Genomic DNA, 15,585 nt, shown 5'->3' with positions numbered 1-15,585 from the left:
TCTCCTAGCACAGCTGGGCGCCCCACGCTACGGGCCTGGGTCTGCTCCCAGGGGACCAGGTCCTTCCTTGTCCCCAGTCCCTTTATACGCATTCACCGAGCAACCCCAACTGGGTGGCCATGCTGACCTTTTAAACCTAAGGGTTGGGCCTGATCGACGATGACTTTGCACACGTGCCTTCTAGGTGCCGAATGTGTGTCCCTGTGGCACGATCGCTGGCATCCCTGTGGAGTCAGCCACGTGTTTCTGACAAAGCTGGAGGAAGCAATGGTAATTTTGGCTTTTTCGGTTTTGTCTTCAGATAATGAGAAGCTTTTGTAAAACAGCTGAGTGTCAATATGAGTTCTATGGCTTCAATCTCCTTTAAAAATAAAATTCTTAAGGGTTCAAAACAAAGGAGGGGCAAATTAAAAAAAAAGAAAGAAGGAAAGAAAGAATACCAAACCAAAAAAAAAAAAAAAAGAAAGAAAAAGAAAAAAAGAGAAAAGAACAAAAAAGGAAAAAAACAATAATAAGTTGCTGATATTGCCACAAATCATTAGAAATCTCCTGACATGCTAAAACCAAATGGCCGAAAGTTCAAAACAAATCAGTGACTTGTTTTTAATTTTTTGTGGTTTCCTTTTGCTCTTTCTGCCCCTTTGCCGTCCGATTGGTGATGTTATTCAAACAGGACCGAATCCCTGCCAAGTGCAGGAGTGAGCCCGCCGCCTCTTTCATCTCCTCGTCGTCGCTCTCGGGGGGCTTCTCCGTGCGTCTCTTTTTGAGGGGCAGCGTGTCGCTGGGCACCTTCCGGGCCTTGGCGAAGTGCTGGCGCTTCTTGTGCTGGGCCGCGTAGCCGCTGTCCCCCAGGGCGTCCTTGGCTTCCTTGGGGCTGCGTTTGCGGTCGTCCTCCTCCGTCTCGCTGTGGCTCTGGAAGCTGCCCTCGCTGCCCTCGCTGCCCTCCTGGCTCCCCTTGGTGGCGAACTCGTAGTGGTCGTCGGCCGAGGAGGAGGAGACCGAGTCGCTGGCCGGCGAGGTGCTCCGGGCGTTGGATGACTTGGCACTGCTGTAGTTGTGATCCTCCTTGGGGTCGCCGCTGACCACCGGGGAGCCGCACGACGGCTCGCTCTCAGTCCGCAGCCGGCAGCCTCCGAGGCCGTTCCTGCGGACGGGGCGGCGGGGGTGGGGAGTGGGGAGGACGACACAGAGAGCACACAGGTTAGCCCCCCGCGTTCACGCCTGTGGCCCCCCGACCTGCAGCCCGGTGCTCTGCTCGCCTGGGACCCGCAGGCGGCCCTATTTTGCAGACGGCATCCTAAATCTGGACCCGCGGCCTCCCTGCTCGTCCCCCCTCGGCCGCAGAGATGAGCAAACCTCACTCTTGTGTAGCGACAGCCATGGGAGGCCACCACCTTACGTGAACCCAGAAAGATTAAGCCGTGCTTGGTTTCGCACGCCCGCCAATGCTGTGCGGCAGGCATTGCCAGGCGACGCTGGCTGGGTTCCTCAGGGGAACAAGTCCGTTATCTCCCAGAGCTGTGACATCAGGAGCCTGTTGTCAGGACACCAAACCCAGGGCTCAGCCGAAAGGGCTGCCTGCCGTGTGGTGACAACTATTCACTTGCGCCTTCCCTCCCTCCCTTGTTCATCCTGCAAACATTCACAGAAGACCTCATACAACTGCACGGCCTCGTGGCGGTAGGGGGGGGGTCCCGAGGAGCCATCCGCGGTGGGATGAGACAGATGCTGTCACGAAGATGCTTCCAGTGCAACAGAGAAGCAAGTCGCGGTTATCACAGGTGCGAGAGCGCTAAGTTACCACCTGCTACTCTGACCACCTGCCAGACGCCACGTGCCGTCCACAAGGACAGCTGCGTCCAGCTCTGCGACATGGGCGTGAGCATCCCCGCTCCACTGACTGCTGGAAAGCCACACAGCTAGTATGTAGCAGGGAGGGGACTGAGACCAAGGTCTGAGTCTCAAGATGGGCTCTTGGTGCAATCCGACCGACCAAGGCTGTTTTTCTGATTTCGCTATGACCAGGTCCCCTCCACACACTCCCATCAGGACCCCAGCCCACTTACCACACCATGGACTACTGTCCCGTGTCTCTACATCTGAGCGATGAACTAAAGCCCCCGTGCTTCCGTCCTGGCAAAGGGACGGGGAACTGCACCCACTTCGTTGTAGGGCTGAGGATGGGAGGGAACACCCGTCCATGGGGACCAGGGCCCGGCCACTGACAGGACACAGTAGGTGCTCAGAAGAGGTGGTGATGAGAGATGAATATGCAAGAGTGAAAAGGGTTACTTCCAGCTGGAGGGGACAGATGGAGGGCAAGGGAAAGGCCCGCGGAAGACATGTCATCTGACCTCGGACACGAGGGCTGGAGGTCTGGGGCAGAAAGGAGAGGGCTTCTACTGCACCGCGCTGGCCCCATGGCCTGTAAGCCTATTCACCCAATGATGTCCTTCTAGGAGACTGTGGGTACGTGAGCACAATTTTCCTTCCTTCCTTCCTACAAACTCCCAGCCATACGCACTCCTACTATGTTCCCTCCGCAGAGGGCACGTCCCACCATCTTTGCGAGCTAGTTGGGTGCTTCCCATTAGAGTGTTAGCTCCAGAAGACAGGGCCCAGTCATGGTATGTCCCCCAGAGCCAGGTGCAGAGTGGACACAGAAGATATACTGAGCAAGTGTAGGAGCAGATGGGATTGTGTGGCAGAGAGCATGAAGTCTGGGAAGATACTGTGGGTCTCCCCCAACATGCCTTACTGGACAGTCCCTGAACATAAGGCACCTGAGGAAAGCCTACGGGGTTGGGCCCAACAAGAAGATTTGGTCACGAGCTGTTACCCTCTCTTTCCTGCCATCCCTGTGGGCCCATCCCTGCTCAATGAGACCCTGGCTACAGCCCAGGGAGAAAGTGAAAGGGGAGGAGAGTCCTTGATGTACGTGGTACAGCAGGGAGTGAAGGCAACGAGTCGCCCTCTTGGTGTCCCAGGGCCTGCGGTGGGCGGTCAGCAAAATGGAAGCGGGTGGTGAGAAATCCCACCGTAATATGCACCAGCAAAAGGCAGGAGGGCCATTATCCAAAGTCAACCTGCGCTACATGCCTAGAGCTCAAGCTCAACCCCAGCAACGACAAGGCTGCACAATGACAATTTATTTGCACAATGGAGTCCTAGCAGTCTCCAGAGAGGTCCCGGACTGTGTCCTGCACTCCGCAATCCCAGGTTCCGCAGCACCTCTGCCCGGCCCTTCTAGAAAGAGCCTGGCTCTCCAGACAGACAGGCTTCTGTTCACAGCACAGCCTTGCTTATTAGTGGGCTCAACTCCCTTACAGGGCAGAGCGATGATGAAATGGAAAGTTCCGAGCGCAGAGGATGGCTCTTCAGTGCTGCTTGAGAATTCTGCCTTGGTTTCCTCTGTTGTCATTGGATGGCTCACCGCGGCTTCCTGTGCTGTGACAGGCTTATCTGAGCAGTCTTGTTTTTCTTCTCTACTCTGGGTCGGGCGGCTTATGGGGACATGGCATAAAGGAAGAGGAAAGAGGACCCAAGAGAGGAATTCCTCACAGGCTTGGAGGGTAAACAGCCCCTGAGCTTTGGGGAATGGCCCCTGCAATATCTGTTTTCTGCAGACTTCCTGTTTCTTGGCTCCGTCTCGGGTGCACAGAAGTGGCTAGGAAAAGATGACTTTGAGGTGGTTCCAAATATGAAACTCAATAAATGTAACTAATTGCACTGGTAGCTATTAATAGTTATTAAACAAATGAAATTGCAAGTCTAAGAGAATGGGTCTCTTGATCTTTGTTGTTTCAGGTAACTGCTGTAAAATCCAGAAGAATTGGTCTACTGAACTAGCATAAAAGAGTCTCAGAGTGAAACCCACGACACTTGGATGAGTAAATCGGGCTACGGCTGGCTTTTAGAAAATCAATTTAGTTCTGAATCCTCATTTGTTAACAACATGGGGCTTATAATTCACTTCACTGCAACAGTTGAGCAGAACAGGATACTTCGGAACACAGAAAGAGAGAGGGAAAGAGAATCATAGAAGCCAGAGTATGGAGTAAGGCAAGCACTGCCAAAAGTTAATTCCTAGGGAATCTAGGTGAAAGGCATATGGTGTTCATTGTGCTTTTCTTTCTTCTTTCCCACTGGTTAAGACTTTTTTTTTTTTGAGCAAAAAGTTTGGAGTAGGGGGTGGGAGATATATGCTAGAATGACAGCAATGAAAGAAACTTCTAGAACTTCTTTCTTAAAGGAGATAAACAAGCCTGAGAGAAGTACTAAAGACACACTATAGTCAAATGGAGAACAGACGAAAAAGTCACTTGGATAGCCCATGAACACGTAGGGCAAGGTGTCTGGTCCCACCTGGAATCACACCAACAGGGATTCCAAAATCCACACGCTGGGACACTAGCCTAACTCAACCAACCACTTTGCAGATGAAACAAACAGAAACTCAGGAACTCCTGTGACTGGTGCACGGTGCCCCAGCTAGTTCTCAAAGACAGCTCAAGCAGGAATTTGAAGTATCTTTCTGTCTCTCTCGGGTAAGGAGACCAACACACCCACTGACCGTATTTCTGGATAAAACAGGTAGGCAGATGTTAAGTTCAGGGAGCAGGAATTAAAATATAAATTTATCTCTCTCAGTGGATAAAATGAACTTCCCCTGAGATTGCAGCCTGGGTACATAATCCATAAATTACACACACACTCGGCAGGGAGTGACAAGCTCCTTCAATTATGAATAACTTGATGTGATGTTGGTGGCGGCACAAGCCAGCTCCAGTGACTTGGTATCAAACACCTCCGGCTGCCAGGGGTCGTCACTACGGGACGCCACATACTTAGAAGCAGGAACCGGTCATCCTGAACACATTGGAAGGTAAGTATCTAAGCACCTCTTCAAAAATCCTTCACTGAAATGCACATGCAATACATGAGAAATGCCTGCCATTTTTCATATGTAGCTGGGCTTACATGTACACCACTCAAAGCATTCATGTTAATTTCAAAAACCTGGTATGCATTTTCTCATCAAACTGATGGGCAATAGCAAACATAAAAGGTGAGAAATCACATTAGTTCAGGCTGAAAATGAGCAATGCTTGCAACCAACAAGTCAAAGTACGGTTTCTAATGAGACATGGCCATTCTGCAGTCTTCTCTGTTGGTTCATTATTTGTCTAACCATACGTTATCACCTCCACCTTGCACCTGGGCCCAAGGGTCTTCTCTGGAACCAATAGTTTTAAACCTAGAGAACATCATTTAGGGTGCAGTTGTCCTCTTAAGTAAGGGACTGACCTGAGAGCTCTGGACTTTGGCATGCAATTAATGGGATCATGAATCACGGCCAGCGCCGGAGCTAGTTCAGTGCTTCTGTCTAAAACCAAACACAGGTAGAAAGACACGGAAGACAAGAGATGGCTGGGAGCTTTCACTTCTAGCCAGGAGGCAGAAAAAACATCTGGAAGGCACTCTTCCGACTATCACACGAAAGATCTTGGGCAAAATACAGCAACACAGTTTTAATTCACTGCTGGTGTCACTGGAAAATAAGGGGACTCGGGAACCCATGCAAACACATGTGTACCAAGAGAATGTCACATACACACAAAACTTAAAAATAAAGGGACAAAATCTGAAATGGGAGCAGCAGACAACCAATAAAGCCAGGGTTTCCCCAGAGCAGATGAGCCTACTCTAGAACATGAGTAGAACAAGAGCCGAAACTTATGGTGATGGGAATAGAGTGGCAGAAGACTGATTCTGGCAGGTCCTAGGGCTCCTCGAAGGGGACTGAGGTGGTCCCTGGGCACCCAACATAAGTTTTGAAAGCAAATCCTCTCTTGAAGTGCACAACCTGAATTTCAGCCATCAGGATTCCCCATACTAAGGTTAATCAAATATTCAAGTAGAAAGCTCATAACCTAAAAATCACCAAACATACAGCAAACAGGCCACTAGGAATGAGTAAATGTGAAAATGTCATATAAATGAAAAAGCTAAGGCATCTGAAAGATGATACTCTCAATGAGGTCCCAGGGAAAAGTCACTTGCCCACCACAGGCAGACAATGGGGATAAAAGCCAGTCTTAACATCCACTCCAGATGGGATGCAAAGTAAGAAAGGCCTCCCCTGATATTTTTTAACCACAAGCCTTGAGTCTCGTGGGGTCGAGGCCAGAATTCCACTATGGAGACCCAAAGACCTCAAACTGAATTTAATTTAAAGTGCCCAATGGTGCCTACTAGAAGAAATTACAAACACTTTCTGGAAGAACATTCTTTAATCTCAGGCCATAAGGAAGTCCCACAGATAAGACCTTAAGGAACATGGGTTTATAAACAAACAAACAAACAAAACCACAAAAGAAATAGGCCACCATAAGGCAGAGGCAATAGAAAAACCAACTATTGTATCTGAACTGTCAAGCTGGCGGACAGTGAAGTAGATACATGATGTCAAGCATGTGCACAGAAATAAGAGGGAACTGAAAAGCATAAGAAAGGAAGATTAGATCATGAAACCTAGATAGAGTTTGGAAAGCATCAGAGTTGCCTGAGATGAAAAAACTGCAATCCCTGAAATTAACCTCCATGAAACCAAAGGAGAAAAATCAGTAAAAAAAGAAAGAAAGAAAGAAAGAAAGAAAGAAGAAAAAGGAAAAAAAATAAATAAAAAGCGAAGCAAAGCAGTGAATTGGAAGATGAATCTGAAGAGACTATATACCACACAGCAGAGACAAGGAGGAATACAGAAGAAGACCGGGCAACATGGAACACAGTAAGAGCCAATGTAAATCCAACTGGAGTTCCAGAGTGAGAGAGAATGTGGGTGAGGACCCAGTGCCCGAAGAGAAAATGGGCAGAGAATTTTCTCCTTTTGATGAAAGGTACCAATCTTCAGACTTAACTGACAAATACCACAGAAGATAAATAAGAAGAAATGTGCATACGGACACATAATAGTTGAACTGTAGACATTTTTTAAAAAAGATTGTTTATTTGACAGAGAGACACAGCAAGAGAAGGAGTGGGAGAGAAAGCAGCAGGCTCTCCGCTGAGCAGCGAGCCTGTTGCAGGGCTTGATCCCAGGACACGGGGATCATGACCTGAGCCGAAGGCAGACGCCCAACGACTGAGCCACCCAGGTGCTCCTCCAAATGAAGACATTTAAAAGAAAAGAGAGGGACGCCTGGGTGGCTCAGTTGGTTGGACGACTGCCTTCAGCTCAGGTCATGATCCCAGAGTCCCGGGATCGAGTCCTGCTTCAGGCTCCCAGCTCCATGGGGAGTCTGCTTCTCTCTCTGACCTTCTCCTCGCTCATGTTCTCGCTCACTGTCTCTCTCTCTCTCAAATAAAAAAAAATAAAATCTTAAAAAAAAATAAATAAAAGAAAAGAGAGACAAGATATAAAATAGCAGAAAGAAAACATTTCATCTAAAGAGTATCAGCAGGGAGCCTGGCAGACTCAGTTGGTTAAGCATCTGACTTTTGATTTCGGCTCAGGCTGTGACAGCAGGGTCCTGGGACAGAGCGCTGACATGGGACTGGGCCCTGGAGGTGGGCTTTGTGCTCAGCGGGGAGTCTGCTCAGGATTTTCTCTCTCCCTTGGCCCCTCCCCCCACACATGCACTCTCTCTAAAATAATAAAAATAAATAAATATTTTTTAAAAAAATAAAGAGGAGTATCAGTTAAGATAAAACAAGCAAAATAGATGAAAGTGGAAAAACACTCTTGAAGTTAGTGAGGGAGGAAAGAACAGTCAAACTAGAACTATATGCACAGTAACATTATCTTTTAAGAATGAAGGCAAAATAAATATGTTTTCAGGCAAAAAGGCATTAGGGCTTTAGCTAAAAGCAGATACGCACTATAAGGAACTTCTTAAGAATATATTTCAGGAAAAAAGGAAAATGATCCAAAAAGAAAGGTCTGAGATGCGAGAAGAAAGGATAAGCAAAGAAAATGTAATCAAGTATTTTTCAAATTTAATTTTTTTCAGTGTTCCAAAATTCATTTTCTATGTACCACACCCAGTGCTCCTGCAATCAAGTATTGACTGAACAGCACAATGATGATAATAACTGAATGACTTTAAGGAAAAAAAACCTGAAATAGAACCAAAGTACTGGACAAACGTAACACATTATTTGGGAGGCAGAGAGAAGAGCAGTTAAAGCATTCTAAGGGCCTTGTATCGATCCAGAGGTTAAAAGTATTGATTAACTTTAAACATTTTAAAATATTCATGCTACAAGTTCTGGGATCAACACTAAAAGAAGAGAAACAAAATGTATTAACTTCTAAACCATTAGAAGGAAGAAAATGAGGGATGGGAGACTCTGGATCAATTTAAAATAATGCAAGAAAGGAAAAAGAATCTGGAAATAGCGGGGCAAACAAATGCAAAATAAAATGGTAGAAATAAATCCAAATATGTTATTTAAAAAGGGGCTAAAAATCTTCACTAAACGGTAAAGATCATTAACACAGAAAAAAATTTAAAAGCCATTTATTTCCAAGGAAAAAACGTAAAACACAAAGACAAAAAAAGGTTAAAAGTAAAAGGATGGAAAATGTTGTCTCATGCCATGCCGGGGTAGCTATATTAAAACCAGAGAAGACAGATTTTTAAGGCAAAAATCATTACTACAGATAAAGAGAGTCATTAAACATTCATAAAGGCTCAATTCACCAGGAAGGTAAAACAGTTCTAAACATGGATACCTCCACTAAGATAGCTTCAGAATATATACAGACCAAACTCAAAGAGCTACAAGGAGAAACGGTCAAATCCACATTGTAATGGGAGATTTTAATACATCATTCTCAGTATCCAATTAATCAAGTGCCCGCCCCCTCCTCTCTCTCACACACACAGGGTTAGTATGCAGACTTGATCTAATGGACATAGACAAAACATGTGTTAGTGACGAAGGTGTATTACACACATAGAATATTCATAAAATCCGACACATACTAGACCATACGGCAAGTTTCCCAAATTGCGAAGCAGCAGTATCTTATAGATCAACTCCCTGACCACAAATGTCTGGTAGTTAAGAAATCAGTGCTGAAGAGGTAACTAAAAACAAAAATAAGAAACAATCACCTTCTCCTCAGTTTGGAAATTTAAAGACACGCTCCTAAAAATACCTCTCGGTCAAAGAAATCAAAATAGAAATTAGAAAATACTTTGCATTGTTAATGATGAAAATAACAGGTATCAAAACTTATGGGACAGCACTAGTCAATAGTTTCAAGGATATTATAACCTTACATTTTTATAGAAAAAGAAGAAAAGTTTAAAATGAAAGTAACCAATCCAGGCAAAGAGAAAAAGAGTAAACCTATAAAGAGAAAGCAAATTATAAATGAAAAAACAAAACAAAACAAAACAAAGTAAAACAAAACAAAAAACAAACCAAACCCAAAAAACAAAAAAAAAAACCCCAACAACAACCAAAAACCAAAAACCAACCTGAAAATTGACTTTGAGAGGAAAACCAAAAAACTAGGGCAAGATTAAGCAAAAAAGGTGATGTTAAAATGAAATAAGGACTGAAAAAGGAACATAATTACAAAGGTATTTTAAAAGATGATAGCTTTATGCCAATAAATCTGAAAACTTTGGTGAAGTGAACAAATTCCTATAGTTTCATAATGAATTCAGAAAGAAATTAAAAATAAGCCATACTCTTCCTGAAGTATTTCCTCCTCTCCTTCCTACCATAAAGCATAACCTAATACTGAGTTCCTGAGTTTCAGTTCTGAGTTTCAGAACTGCCTTCAAAGACCATGATTTCAGAAGACAGAAGCAACAGGTGCTCGGTTTTTAAAATAAACCAAAATACAATACAAAAAGACCAGTAGCAGGTACAGCACCGGGAATAGTCAATGATATTGTGACAGCGTTGAACGGTGACAGATGGTTAACTTTGCCTGTTGTGAGCACAGGACAATGTACAGACTTGTCCAATCACTATGTTGTACACCTGAAACTAATGGAAAATTGTGTGTCAACTATACTTCAATTAATAAAAAAGAAAGCCCAGGGGCACCTAGCTGGCTCAGTCAGCAGAAGATGCTCCTCTTGATCCTGGGGTTGTAAATCCGAGCCCCATGTTGGTGTAGGGATTACTTAAAAAATAGAGAAGGGCAAAGCTTTGTTTCCTTAAAAAAAAAAAAAATAAAGGAAAAAAGAAAAAGAAAGACCAGGGGCAAATCTTCCTTCAAGCTGTTGTTAGACTATCCCTATCTTAAAACTGAACGTTGTCAGCTTACTGAATTCCTGTGACAAACACCTTCTCAAGGAGAAAGACACAGTTAGGTGACCAGGAGCAGATCTTAGGCTGAGAGGAGTTTTCCTGATGTTCCATTCTGACAGCACCTCAGGCACTGATGCTTTGTATTAGAGTAAGACCATTCATTCCTGACTCGCTTCCTGTTCCATGGGAACTGTAGTTTCCATCTGAGGTCCAAATAATATTGAGAAGCTTTAGAAGGTGACTGGATGGAACTTTCTTGTAATTTTATAAACTGCTGTGGTTCAGATGAAGGCCCCCACTCCTTTAAGACAATGGGTTGGGCACAGATGTACACTGTCCTGAAGGGGGCGTAAGACGCTCAATCTAAGCCTTTTCCTGGGGTTTTCGGCTAAGCTTCAGGTGCTCGGAAAGGGGACCTGGGAAGGTGTGTGGAGGGCAGGCTGGATGAATCCAAGGCTCCCGACATTATTAACTTTATTTTTTTCCCCAACTGGTTTTACTGTGGTAAAACACACAAACATGAAAAACTGACCGTCTTAACCATTTTCAGTGGTATCGAATGTATTCAGAATGTATTCAGAATACTGTGCAGCCACCACCACTAGCTAACTCTAGAACTCTCCATTTTATAGAACTGCAACCCTGTCCCCAATAAACACTAACTCTCCACTCCTTCCTTCCCTCAGCCATTGGCAACCACCCTTCTACTTCCTGTCCGTAGGACTGTGACTACCCTAAATACCGCAAATAAGAGGAACATAGCGTTTGTCTTTTGTGACTGGATTATTTCACTTAATGTCCTCAAGGCTTACTCATACCATAGCACGGTATCAGAATGTCTTTCCTTTTCAAGGCTGAATGAGACTCCATTGTGTGTATACACCACACACTGCTTATTCATTCATCTGTTGATGGGCCCTTGGGTTGCTTAAACATTTTAGGTCTTGTGAATAGCGCTATGAACATGGATGAACAAATATCCCTTCAAGACTCTACTTTTGGTTCTTTTGGGTACAAACCCAGAAGCGGACTTGCTGGATCATATGGTAATTTGATTTTTTATTTTTTAAGGAACCGCCGTACTGTTTTCTATAACAGCTCCAGCATGTTACATCCCTACCAACAGCATACAAGGGGTTCAAGTCTTCCACATCCTCGTCAACACTTGTTAGTTTCTGCTGTCGCTGCAGGTCATCCTAATAGGTGTGAGGTGGTATGTCATCGTTTTCATTTGCACTTCCCTAATGATTAGCGATGCCGAGCATCTTTTTATGTGCTTTGGCCATTTGTATTTTCTTCTTGGGAGAAATGACTATTGAAGTCCTTTAACCTAGGTTGTGTGTTTTTCCACGTTATTTGTTTTATCAAACACCTACTTAATGCATACCATGCGCCAGGCATGGAACTCTGCATTACCCTAATATTCCGTAAGACTGCTTTTCTCGTGAGAAGCCCAGGGACACAAACACACACAACCACAGGGTTAATTAAGGACTGGGGAAACTTGGTTCCTGAGTTCTTGTGTGTAACATCTGGCTCCGCTGCCTTATAAAGGACCTCCACCCCCAGCAATTTCCTCCCAGTCCTCTTTGGCAAAACTTTTTAAGGACATTTAATTCCTCTCTACCACCTGAATGATCACTTGGAGTCAAAAAGAGCCCTCAGAGTTGAAAGCAAGGGGGCCCAGATCCCAGAAAGTTTCTATGGCCCCTACCTGGGAGGCAGCCCATAATGCTATAAATATAAGAAATTTGGGTTCCTGTTTCCCAAGAGGGCCAAAACCAGTTCTCCTACGGCTCTAATCGTTTGTTCCATCCAGTGTATTCTCTGCAAGAAATGTCTCTGGGAAAACCGAAGACACAGGCATAAAACTTTAAGATGTGTGAGAGTCATTTTGAGGATAATATGTTTTGAGGACTCCATGCCCAGGCAAATGTAAAAATAAGCAGGTTTCCAATGACTAAGGATGGGCCAATCTCTGAGGTTATTGAGTAAAAAGTCAACACTGTAAAGTCAATTACACTATTGACAGATACTCTTACAAGGAGATTTCACATCATAATTATATGCAAAGGAACCCAGCAAATACAAGCTGTGTAATGATCAGCTAATAAAAGTAACACTTCATCTATGTCAATAACAGTTTCAGAGTTAAGACAAACAAACATGGCCTTTGCCACTCAGTGGTGGAAAAAAAATCCCTGAAAGACAAATATTTTCACTTAAGGAGAAGTCGCTTAGACTCACACAGAAAACCTGTCACATGAAGCAGAGTAGGAAATCGGTCTTTGGTGGGTGCTAATGACTCTCCAGCCCTCCCTCCACACTCCCCCCACCCCTGCACTGATGGGGCAGTGGCAGAAATGATGAACATCCCTAGGAACCTTTGGTCACCGCCACAGGGTCTGGCCGCCATCTGCTGTTGTTCTGTTCTCCTGTGGACTGTTTTCCTTTTAACCTCAGACACATGGTGAAATTTAAAAAAAATTTTATATTACAATGAATGTGAAAGAGCAAAACAAATGCCCCTGCCCAAAGACTTATTAATGGGTTTTACAAAGACATTGGTATTGCAAATAGCCCTGTGGCTATGTTTATATGTACTCTTTCTGAAAGCATCTCAGGGCCCATTATTTGCCAGGCATGCGGGGCACGAAGAAGGCCAAGTATTCTGAGCAAGGGCAATTGGCCTTACAGAGTTTGCAATTCCTCTTAAAAACTAATTCCTAATTCCTCTTAAAAACTGAGTCCCTAATTCCTCTTAAAAAGTGAGCTGGAAGGTGCGGAACTCGTATTTGGATAATGCACTGCAAAAGCACCATGGTTTTCTTGACTGATTCTCTCTTCTTTATGCAGACAGTAACCTGTCTAGTTTTGCAAACCAGCAGTTGCGCATTTCACTGAAAACTTCTCAGCATGCTCAGGAAGGTCACTCTTGGGCTAGGCATGCTTTCCTAGTGGACAGATGTCAAGCAAATGGTGCCGTTCTGAGGCTACTGTCACTCAGCCCCAAACCCACCCTTCCACAGTGCTTTGCAGGCTGGGGCTGGGGCTGCCGCACCATCAGGCTCAACGTTAGGCTCAGACCACAGGAGGTGTCCTGGAAAGACCGGGAAGGGGGCGGAGGAAGAAAGGAAACGCCTCTTCCCATGTGTCTCCTCTTCACTGGAGGCAGCAGCTCATTCCTGTAGAAGCTGCTGAATCCAGCTTGCACTCCCTCTGACGCTTACAGAACACACTTCTTCACATTCCCTTATAGGGCTTGCACCAGCAGGAGATCCTAGGATCTCCTGAGATCCTTCTGGTCCTTCCACAGGTCCCTCTTCCCAGCTCAGAGACTCCAGCAACCCCAGTAAGGGCCACCGGCCAGAGGTCTACACCCCCGCCACCAGCTCCTCCGCTGAGGTCCAAGCCCCACCTCCACCGGGCAACCATCATAACCTCTTCCCTTTCTTCTCTTAGCCCCAGGGGATACGGCTGCTTCCAGCAACTGCTCTCCCCAGGATACCTAGAGTTCTCTTTTTACCCTTCCAGTTACTTGGTTAATAACGTCCTACCTGGCTAATGGTTCTTTACATGAAAGTCTCCCCAAAACCACTCAGTGTGGTTTTTGTCTCCTGAATGCACCGGAAACCTGTTCTATGGTCTCTCACTGTGGCAGAGCCAAAGTGAGGTGCTTCCTGGACTGGAGAAGCGGCGACTCTAATGAGAGACAAGATGTCACTGTTCTACGGTGGTGCTTTGTTATCACCCACCCAAAACATAACCAGGGGGGAAAAAAAAGGAAATCAGTATTTTAAATAATCCTCTAGGGAGTACTAATCAGTGTAGTTTATGCTAATATATATGCTATGAGGGTAATAATTAAAATTAGGGGCTGGCTCCTGCTGAAGGCCAAACTGGTCTTACGCCTGTCTCCCTGTGTGCCTGGCTCTCCCGTGCTCTGCTCTAAGAAATGGCTGAAGCCACCTCCAGCTCCATCCTGGGAAGGGCTGAAAGAATGAATGCTCAGGATGACGAACTGGTATCTATGCCTGGAATCTGCTAACCGGGGCTGCTGTTCCACGAGAAACCAGTCTACAGTCTCAAAGTCCTGTCGGCCAAAAACATAAAGCAGGAGGTGAGGCTGAAAAGATTTTAAGCAAGAACAGAAAATGGAATACGTCTCTCTTAATAATGGGAGGCAAAGGCATTGGTACTTTGGCTACATGGAAGAGGCTTTTCATTTCTGAACGCAGGAATTACTGATCTACAGATAGCCATGGAAGATACTGGGAAAGTATGAGAGACAGATCCTTCCCATCTATTTTTGGAAAGTATCACCATGTTGGATTAGCAGAAATGGTATGTGGTAAACCAATTCCAGCCAAATTCCCTCTTCACCAGGTCCTAGACACCAGTGTCTGCCCTGAAGATCGGAGGACCCCCATCCTGGCAAGAGCAGGCTGGTTTGCCACAAGAACGGGAAAACTTCACGTGGTTGCTTCACACGAGGGAACTCGACCTTGCATCTCCCTCAGGCCCCCTAACAGACTTTCTGGGCTGGTTTCCTATGGGACATGAGACACTATGAAAGGGAAATGGCCTTCAGATGCAAACTTGAGTCAAAAGTGCAGAGAGTGAGCAAGGAGAGGAGGCTGTGGGGGGGCACAGCTCAGGGCAACGGGCGTTCCGAACGAGAGCCTGGGCCTGACACTGTGCAAATAATGGAGTCATCAGCCATCAGCCAAGTGAGTGAAAGCCAGCCTCTGTCTATGGCAAGCGAACCACTGAGAGGAGAGGAGGACACACAGAGGAATTTTACCACACAGGGTCACCCATCAAAGGACCACAAGCAAAGCATGGGGCTTTCAAAGTAAAGAGAAATCCAACGAGGGTGGCTCAGAGGCCACGTTCAGAAAAGCTTTGTGAAGCAATCGTTTTTGTGATGGACCTTGGAGGAGGTGCTGCTTTGCACGAGGTGTCTGAGGCAGACCAGTTGCCTTATCCAGTTGCCTCTGTGTGGGTAAGATGGGCCAACACTGGACACCTTTGGGGAACAAATCTGACTCAAGGAGATGGAAGGACCAGGGTGATGTCAGACTGATGTGTGGGAGTCATGGAAGGTGCTTCTGCAGACAGCCAGAGGCACATTTTAGAAAATCAGTCTGGCAGTGGCTGATGGGTGGGCGGCAGTAGGCAGAGAAGCAGCAGGAAAACAGAAGGTGGCATCCACAGTGGTACCTGTGAGGGGTCAAAGCTAGTGGGAGACCCTAACCCAGGGCTGGCAATGGAGTAAGAAGGACGGAGCAAAGCAACTTCCCAAGG

The 15,585-nt window shown here is 45.7% G+C and overlaps 1 protein-coding gene across 10 annotated transcripts in view; it reads right to left on the bottom strand.

The window, feature by feature from the left end:
* Nucleotides 1–443: 443 nt before the first annotated feature.
* Nucleotides 444–15,585, bottom strand: part of FOXN3 (forkhead box N3) — a 394,050-nt gene continuing 378,908 nt past the window's right edge. For all 10 annotated transcript variants that reach the window (XM_032344710.1, XM_032344709.1, XM_032344713.1 and 7 more), the window contains one exon: nt 444–1,144. In XM_032344710.1, the coding sequence (XP_032200601.1) occupies nt 604–1,144 (541 nt within the window). In that variant the 3' untranslated portion in view covers nt 444–603. The remainder of the gene's footprint in view (nt 1,145–15,585) is intronic.

The sequence above is a fragment of the Mustela erminea genome, chromosome 5, assembly GCF_009829155.1.
Source record: "Mustela erminea isolate mMusErm1 chromosome 5, mMusErm1.Pri, whole genome shotgun sequence".
Taxonomy (NCBI): Eukaryota; Metazoa; Chordata; class Mammalia; order Carnivora; family Mustelidae; genus Mustela; species Mustela erminea.
This window is presented reverse-complemented; position numbering and strand designations above follow the sequence as displayed.